Source organism: Eurypyga helias, unplaced genomic scaffold (genome assembly GCF_000690775.1).
Source record: "Eurypyga helias isolate BGI_N326 unplaced genomic scaffold, ASM69077v1 scaffold19746, whole genome shotgun sequence".
In the NCBI taxonomy this organism is placed as follows: domain Eukaryota; kingdom Metazoa; phylum Chordata; class Aves; order Eurypygiformes; family Eurypygidae; genus Eurypyga; species Eurypyga helias.
This window is the reverse complement of record NW_010258984.1, coordinates 18,881-27,685: the sequence shown is the minus strand read 5'-3', so window position 1 is coordinate 27,685 and position 8,805 is coordinate 18,881. Positions and strand designations below refer to the sequence as shown.

Here is an 8,805-nt window from a genome sequence, read left to right as displayed (position 1 = left end):
TTCTATGATTCTATGATAATTACGGCATGTTTGGCATCGGATGTCTGTGCACTGGGTTTTGCTGTGGCCCTGGCTCGAGGGTGCATCGGTCTTGGAGATGCTGCTTTGGGGCATCCTGCAGATGGCATGGGGATGGGATGCTGGGCTCTGCCCCGGCGCTGTGAACCATCCTGCTTTGCTGCTGCGGGGATCGTTCCTTTGAATTAAAACAGTGAATGAAAAGCAAACAGCACAGCCCTCGTAGGGGACCTGATGTCTCATCCCAGGCTTCTTTTTCCCGTTATGGGCCAGCCTGCGATGCTGGACATCCTTGCCCCATGGGACCCTCGTGTGCACCTACACGGTCTCTAAAGGGGTCCAGCCTCACTGGTGCCCTGGCTGCTGTTCTTAGAGGAGTCCCCACAAAAATGCAGGGACTAAACCCATGTGTAGCCTATGGGGCTTTGCAGCCTCTGAGCTTGCTCAGGTGCTGCCATCCCTACCTGGCAGCTCCTGGCATGGCTGCCCGCAGCAGATGGGAATGAGGGATGGTTTTAATTAATGTAAATGGCATGGTGGGTCGGGTTCCCAGTGTCCCCTGAGCCATACGTGGTGATGGTCTGTGCTGCTGGAGGGATGCTCATCCTCGAGGGGAGCTTCCCTGGTCAGCCTGGCTGGTGGCTTTTACAGCAGCATTGCCTTTCCAGGTTTCTCCCTCTTTCATCCACCCCTTTCTCCTTCCCAAATCCCAAGTCTTGGTTGGCAAACCAATTCCTGAAAGGCGCTTTTGTGAGTGAAGCCAGTGCCTGCACGTCTCCCTGGATGGATGATTTGCCTTGCCCAGCACAGTAGGAAAGGCAAGTAAATGGTGATAGAGGAATGGATTCAACAACTGATTGCCTTTTTTTCCCCTCTCTGTGTCTCTCCCAGGTTACAGCCAAGACTGCCTTCCTGTTTATCTTACCTCAGTATAACGTTAGCGTGCCTACAGCAGGTAAGAGATGCGGCGGTACCCCAAGGGGAGGGTCGAGCCATGGTCTGCCCCAAACCCTGGCTGCCAGCTGGCCTGGGCTCACCCTCTACTGATGCGCTCTGCTTGGGGCCTTGCCTGGAAATAAAGGGGACTTTAAAAATAAGAAATGTGGGGGAAAACCAAGGTTTGAGTGGCTCGGAGCATGCTGATCATGTCTGCCAGTCCTTGTGCTGCCGAGGCTGGGAAGAAATGCTTTCAGGGCAGGGGGAGGTGTTTTAGGGATTCTTCTCTACCCTGTTTCTGCTGTGGCCAGGTGGCTTTGCAGGGTGAGGATCCTCCTCCAAGCCTGTGTAGGCAAGATCAAATTGCCTGCTTGCATGCCCAGAGGAGCTCTGCTGAGGAGCTCAGGAGGTTGAGCTCTTTGCTAAGCAACAGATGCTGCACAGGTAGTTCCTGTCTTGCTTTATTTACTGGGAATGGCACACGGTGAGGGTGTGGAGATGCACATGGAGCACAGCATCCCTGCTCCGGGCAGCTTATGATCCCAATGCACATGGAGAGTAATTCAAGAAGGCTCGGAGCTGGTGTGGTGCTGAGCCCAATGGACCAGAGGATGTGCCCCAGCTCCCAGGCAGGAGGCAGCTAGAGGTTCAGTGTCTGTGTTTTGGCTGCTAGCTGCTACCTCCTAGCCGAGATTGCTTCTCCGAGGCTGGCAGCGACCTGGGCTCTGGCGTGGAGGCAGCAGGAGGTGGTTTGAATAAAACCCTGGGCTTAGGACGGGCCAAACGCCTGGGGCACAGAGCCTGGCTTGGTGGCAGAAAAGTGCAGTTAATTGGAAGTGTTTGAGTAATCATCCAAGAGAAGAGCGGGGCTGTTGGGATTAGTGAAAATAGGATGAGGCAGACACGCGGAAGATAAAAGGTCTGCCTTTAAAATCTTCGAATGTCGGGGCTGAAGAAGTCATCCAGCTTCCAGATTAAATTGTGGTCCGTGTTCCCCTGTGCTACAGTCCAGACAACTTCTGCTGCCCTTGCTAAGGGATTTATTTTTCCCTGCTAGCAGAAATCTCGGGGGAGCATATAACCATTTCACCAGGACCAGGTGTTGGGGTATCAGTATAGTGCATGAGCTAGCTGAGGCCATGGGGAAAGAGACTTTGGTGCAGCAAGCGTGCTGGGAGGAAGGGTTATTGCTCACCCGGCGTTTTCCCAAGGGCATTTCACATCTCTCATGACCAGGATGCCATGGTCTGGCAGATCTCGCTCTCGTCTCCAGCGCTCAGTGCACACACAGCTCCTGCTAAAGCAGCTTCTGAAATGCCCTAGAGAGAGCAGACAGAGCAATTGTACATGTGCATAATATTGTTTCCTTTCGACTTGCAATTCTATATGTTATCTTACACTGGGGTTATGAGCTCTGTGATACAGGCAGCGTTTTTACCAGTGGGTTTGCACAGCACCCAGCTGGGGGGCTCCTAAGGACCAAGTGTTTTCACATCCTTACTTCGGGTGTTTTCATAAATCCTATTTAAACCTCAGATCTTGGAAATGTGGATTGAAGTTTTCTTGAAGGGTAAACAGGGCTGGTGGCAGACAAGTCGCGTCCCAGTGTTGACAGGAGAGGATGGTCAGGATCAGGGAAAGGGGGTGGGCTGAGCATCTTATTGCGGTGCTTTCTGCAGCATGCTGCGAGGACAGCAGCTTTCCCCTGGCTCTGCTTCTTACCCATGAGCTGCTGGGCTACAAATAGTTGTCTAAATGCATATGTCTGGGGTATTTTGGGTGCTGTTGGGTCTCATGTTGCTCCAGAAGAGTAGGCCCTCCCATGGGTCCTATTTCTCATCCTCCAGCCCCGTGCTGCTGTCTCATATCTCTTAATAGCACAAAGTATCTGCATTTAGGCAGCTAAATCCTGCTCCAGCAGCTTTCAGGGGTGAGTGGGAGAGACTGGGTGTTGGATGATAACTGAAGGGGTGGAAATCCCATCCCTACTGCTCCCAAGGGAGTGTCCCTGAGGGCAGAGCAAGCTCTGCCTGCCCATCACCTGCTTCCATGCTGCCTCTGTGTCTCCATCCCTCCAGGCTGGGAAATTCCTGTCTCCACAGCCAGGCTGTTCCCAACCCCTCACCTCTGTCAGGAGAAGCTTGAAGTATCCGGGGTGTCACCTCTCTCGAGGTGTGTAACTACTAGAGGGGAAACCATCCACTCTCTGACTCAGACTACAGCCCTTTTTTCCAGCCACTGGCACAGTCATGACCTCTTTCTGTCTCCACCTCTTTGATGGCCCCATCCAAGCTGCACGTTGGGAATAGCGCCTCCGCCACTAACCCATAAGCCCTTACCTGGAAATCAGGTCAGGAGAATTCTGATCCACTGTTTGGTCTCTTTGCAGATGGGGAGCAGGTCCAGTATCACTACGGGCTGAAAGACCTGGTCACCATCCTCTTCTACATCTTTGTCGCCATCATCCTGCATGCGGTGGTGCAGGAGTACGCCCTGGATGTGAGTGCTGTTTGGGGTGTTGAGTTGCCAAAATATCTCATGTAGCCTGGGGGTGTGTGGTCCTGCTGCAATTTAACGCTGCCCTGGGGGTGGTCAGCGGGTTGGTGATGAGTTGAGCCTTCATCTCCGAGGGCTGCTTGGGATGGAGAGGAGGAGGGAGACTTGTTGACACAATGGCTTATGTTTTCTTGTTCCTTTTCTCTCCCTTCTCTCTTTTCTCAGAAAATCAACAGGCGTCTCCATCTCTCCAAGGTCAAACACAGCAAGTTCAATGAATCAGGGCAGCTGGTTGCCTTCCACCTCACCTCTGTGATTTGGTGCTTGTACGTCGTGGTGACGGTAAGGCATGGGTCAGGAATCCTGCCTGGCCCTGTTATCTCCATTCACTGCTCCAGGCCCTGCCTTCTTTCTCAGCCTTGTTTTCCTTCTTACTGGAGTTCAGTGCCTTGGGGTTTTCGGATGCCCTTTACAGGGATGTGGAGCTAATGGGTAGATGTTTGTGATCTCTCTCTTGGTGAGGGGAATACTGAGAGCAGAGAAAAAACACACTGTGCCTTGGGTTGCATTGGGGGTGTTTCAACCCATAACCTCTGGGAGAAAAATTGAGAATGGAAGTGTTTCATTTTTGGGAAGAATAGGCAGCATTGGAGAGGGACAGCTATTTTAGCAATGTGAACTGATTCATAGAATCACAGAATTGTTTGGGTTGGAAGGGACCTTAGAGATCATCTAGTTCCAACCTCCCTGCCATGGGCAGGGACACCTTCCACTAGACCAGGTTGCTCCAAGCCTCATCCAGCCTGGCCTTGGACACTTCCAGGGATGGGGCATCCACAGCTTCTCTGGGCAACCTCTTCCAGTGCTTCCCCACCATCCCCAGGAAGCATTTCTTCCTGATTTCCAATCTAAATCTCCCTTCTTTCAATTGAAACCTGTTACCCCTTGTCCTGTCACTACAGGCCCTCGTAAAAGCTCCGGGTGGCTGTGGGGGTTCAGTTGTGGCCCCGGCAGTGGTGGGGATGGGTGCTCAGGGGCAGCTGCTCAGAGGATCCTGCCAGCACTTCTGGGGACTTGCTGACACTGCTCCTTCCCTACTGTCGAGGGCAGTGTTTTTGGGCTGCCCTCACCCAGCGCCAGACCCATCCCTCACCAGCTCCAGGGCTGTAGCCTCCTGTGCAAAGCCGTGATGGGCTCCCCAAATGCCCCGCGTTTGCAGAGCAGGTCACCCTTTGCAGAACTCGCACCTCCCCTGGGCTCCCCCAGATGAAAAAAGGGCTTAGAGAAGACAGGGTATGGACAATGGTGATGGACAGTGGTCCTGGGCAAGATGAATTTTCCATGCCAGCACGTCTTTGCACAGCCCAGTGCAGCACCCCTCGGGCAGGTGCTGTGCAAGCATGGAACGAGAAGGGAGCCCCATGCTGTCACCTGCCCTGCAAGCAGGGAAGAGGCTGTAGGAGAATGCCGGCAGGTGGAAAATTAAACCATGCAGTGCATATTAAATGATTTTTGTAGGCGTTTTCTGTTCCCCTTTCTCTTCAGAAGTACTTCTCTTTGCTTAAGTGATACTCAGGTTGGAAATGGCAATGGGGAAGAAGCCCCCACGGACCATGCACATGGTTGCTTGTAGCTGTGCTACCAGCAGCTCCACCCCCCCACCCCCAGAGCATCCCTCTTGCATTGCCCAATGCCCAAAGCATCCTAATCTGATTGTAGCTGTGCTACCAGCAGCTCCACCCCCCCACCCCCAGAGCATCCCTCTTGCATTGCCCAATGCCCAAAGCATCCTATTTGGGGCTCTCTGTGCAACCGAGCAAGCGGCCTTCAACCCCCAAACCCATGAAACTTGAGTGGGGTGCTAGAGACCCCTGAGTGTACCTGAGCTCTGGAGAGCTGACCCCTGGCTTGTACAGGGAACACAGTTTTTACTGGAGGCTGAGAGGACTCGAGTGTCATCCCAGTTCCTGGTTTCGCTGTAGCGTTAGCCCACCCTGTCATAACCGTGCGCTGTCTGTTTCTTTCGCTGAAGGTTTGCATCTTTTCTGTTTTGCAGGAAGGACACATATCAAACCCCCGGAGTCTGTGGGAAAACTACCCACATGTTTATCTTCCGTAAGCACTGACAAGGGCATTTTGTTCTGGGCTGACCTCTTCCTTCCTCTATATGGTTTTCCCTGTGGCTGGGAGTGGGGTGCTGACAGTGCAGCGTCCTTTGCACGCACCCTGCTGCAGGGATGCTGCAGTGAGATCCCAGTGGATATCTCGTTTGTGGCCCTGGGGAGGGTGTTTCCAGAAGGTTTCCTCCATGAGGAAGGTCCCTGGGGCTTGGTTATTCATCTTGGCTGCTTCCCGCTTGCATCGCCTCAGGCAAGTCGCTTTGCTCTCCATTTTTCTTAGCAGAAACAAAGTGGAGGATAATCCTCCCTTCTTGGGTTTTGCAAGAGTGAGGTTTGCTCAGAGCATGAAGCACAAGTATCTGGATAAACTCCAGGCGCAGCTAGCTCGGCTCAACATAAAATTTCAGCCCAGAAATGGGCTGAAATTTCTAAATCCCATGGCTTCAAAGCAGTGTAGGGGTTGCCTGGTGCTGTGCAGCAGGGAACTTTTCCCTGGTGCCTAGGTTCCAGGCTGGCTCACGTGACTTGTCCCTGCATTTCAGGTTCCAGGTGAAGTTTTTCTACCTGTGCCAGCTGGCATACTGGCTGCACGCCCTGCCAGAACTCTACTTCCAAAAAATTCGCAAGGTGAGAGCCTTCCCGCATGCCCTGGGGACGCTTGAGGTGGTTTGCCCACCAGCTTCGGGGAAAACAAGCTCTGGGAGAGGGCGGACGAAGAGGGGCAAGGAGTTAACGTGGCTTTCTGCCCCTGGTAGGAGGAGATCCCCCGCCAGCTGCGGTGCATCGCGCTCTACCTGCTGCACATCGCCGGCGCGTACCTCCTCAAGTGAGTCGGCTGCCTCGGCATCCCGTCCCACGCGGCGGATGGGGCTGAGCGGGTCCTTTTGCAGGGCGAATCACCCGGGAAGGGAAGGGAAGCACCCTGGGGGCTTAAAGGGAGTAAAGGCAAGTGTTTAAAAAGCTGGTGGTATTGAAGTTGAGCTCCCGACTGCAGGCCGTTAGTCACACGGGTTTCGCAGAGCTGATTTTGAGGGAGTTCACTGATGTTACATGTGTGCACAGGGTGGTGCACTCACGTAAGGTCCCTTCCAACCCAAACCGTTCTATGATTCTGCGGTGCAAACCAAATGTTCACCAGGGACCCAAAACGCAGGCTGGTGGGTGCATCTCCCCTGGGTGTGGGAAGCACCCTGGGGTGCTCTCCCAGCATGGCAAGGGTGGGGAAGCTCTTATTCTCCCTTCGCAGAGCAGCAGTGCCAGCGGTTAGGGCTCTGTGTCGGACCCATCCCAGCTCTGTGACTGGTTTGGGCCACTTTGATGTTTTGGGGACAGGGATTTCCCCCACTGCGGTCCTACCCCAAGTGCTTTGGGCTGGTGCTTGCTGCAGCTCAGGGATGGCAGAGGAGATGCTGTTGCTGGATATGAAGGACTGAGGTTGACCAGCCCAGTGATGCATTTTTCTTTCTTTTCCCTCCTAGCTTAACCCGCCTTGGGCTGATCCTCTTGTTGTTGCAGTATTTAGCCGAATTCTTTTTCCACATGGCCCGGCTGGTCTACTTCACGGATGAGAACAACGAGAAGCTGTAAGCAGGCGAGCTGGCCACGGCTTCCATCCCCCAGTGCCCAGGAGAGCCATCAGCGTGACAGGGGGCTCTCTCTCACCTTCCAGCTCCGCGCTGGAGGCCTCTCCTGCCAACACCTCTGCTTGCCCTTCTGCAGGTTTAACGTCTGGGCTGTCGTGTTCGTGGTCACCAGGCTCTTCACCCTCACCTTGTACATCCTGGTCATCGGCTTCGGGCTGCCGCGGGTGGAGAACCAGGCCCTTGACCTCGAGAGAGGGAACTTCTTCAGCTTTCTCTTCAACAATATCCTCTTCAGGTAGGAACATCCCTTACTGCATCTTCCTTGGTTGTGTTATCCCAAGGTTGTGTTTGCAGAGTTTGAAAATGTTAGTGGGGATCTGGTCTAGGTTCCCTTTAGGAAAGGTCCTAGCGAGCTGGGAGGGTGTGGAGGGAGCAAGGAAGGGTTAAATGCTACGGAGCCATGATGGAGGGGAGAAGCCAGTAAATAAGTTGTTCACTGAGTGAAGTTTAAAAGCACGAGCCTGTCTTAGAGAAGGGCTTGCAGGCTTTCCCTTCCGCACCTGTAACTGCGCTTGCATGGACGTGGTCAGTGAAAAGGCATTTTCCCTTCTGCTCGGGCATGTTTTGCTGCCTTGCTGATGTGGGAGGCAGAGGGTGGGATGAGTTCCTCAGGTCTTGCAGTCTGTTTGTCAAGACTGGGAGCCTTTCGCACCCGTACAGCAGCTGTAGGGTCAGTTCAGAAGTTGCTGGGATAGGTGCTTGGTCATTCCCAAGCTTTTTGAAGCCATGGACACCTGAGGGTTTGGGGGACTTTCTTAGCTCCTATCCAGTGACATCCACCTTTTAGTTGTACAGAGCAGCTGGGAATGTCTTACCTTGACCATGCAGACTCTGGTTTGGGTTGGAAGCGACCTTAAAGATCATCTAGTTCCAACCCCCCGGCCATGGGCAGGGACACCTTGCACTAGACCAGGGTGCTCCAAGCCTCATCCAGCCTGGCCTTGGACACTTCCAGGGATGGGGCAGCCACAGCTTCTCTGGGCACCGTGTCCAGGTGCCTCACCCCCCTCTCCAGGAAGAACTTCTTCCTGATGTCCAATCTCAATCTCCCTCTTTCCGTTTAAACCCGTTACCCCTTGGCCTGTCACTACAGGCCCTTGGAAAAAGTCCCCCCCAGCTTCCGTGTAGTCCCTTCAGGTACTGGAAGGCTGCAATGAGGTCTCCCCAGAGCCTTGTCTTCTCCAGGCTAAACAAGCCCAATTCTCTCAGCCTTTCTTCATAGGAGAGGGCAGTGCTGGTTGAGATGATCCTATTCATCCATTCCTGCCCTGAAGTCTTAAGAGTCAGCAATGTCCCAAGCACCTGAGAGCTGTATGGTGGGCAGGGCGTGTAAAGGGGCTTCCCTGAGCTCAGAGGCTGGCAGAAAGCAGAGATGGTGGTTGGAGGGATGGCACAGCCACCCAAGGGGACCTCAGCCATGAGCCCCGTTGTAGGTAAAAGGCTGGGCTGATGGTGGCCTGGCTCCTCTGTTCTCAGCCTGCTTCTTCTCCGCCCCTACCAGAATGAGTGTGCTGCTGTTGGTGTGCCTCTTCCAGGCCTCGGTGATGTGGCGCTTCATCCACTTCCAGCTGCGGCGCTGGCGGGAGTACTGG

The 8,805-nt window shown here is 53.9% G+C and overlaps 1 protein-coding gene across 1 annotated transcript in view; it reads left to right on the top strand.

The window, feature by feature from the left end:
• Window positions 1–909: 909 nt before the first annotated feature.
• TRAM2 (translocation associated membrane protein 2) overlaps window positions 910–8,805 on the top strand; it is a gene marked incomplete at its 5' end in the record, with an annotated part of 8,260 nt that continues 364 nt past the window's right edge. Inside the window, 9 exons of the mRNA XM_010154555.1 lie at window positions 910–973; window positions 3,344–3,453; window positions 3,676–3,792; window positions 5,507–5,565; window positions 6,113–6,197; window positions 6,326–6,396; window positions 7,049–7,153; window positions 7,290–7,448; window positions 8,715–8,805. The exon at window positions 8,715–8,805 is cut by the window's right edge and continues 64 nt beyond it. Of these exons, the coding sequence (XP_010152857.1) occupies window positions 910–973; window positions 3,344–3,453; window positions 3,676–3,792; window positions 5,507–5,565; window positions 6,113–6,197; window positions 6,326–6,396; window positions 7,049–7,153; window positions 7,290–7,448; window positions 8,715–8,805 (861 nt within the window). The remainder of the gene's footprint in view (window positions 974–3,343; window positions 3,454–3,675; window positions 3,793–5,506; window positions 5,566–6,112; window positions 6,198–6,325; window positions 6,397–7,048; window positions 7,154–7,289; window positions 7,449–8,714) is intronic.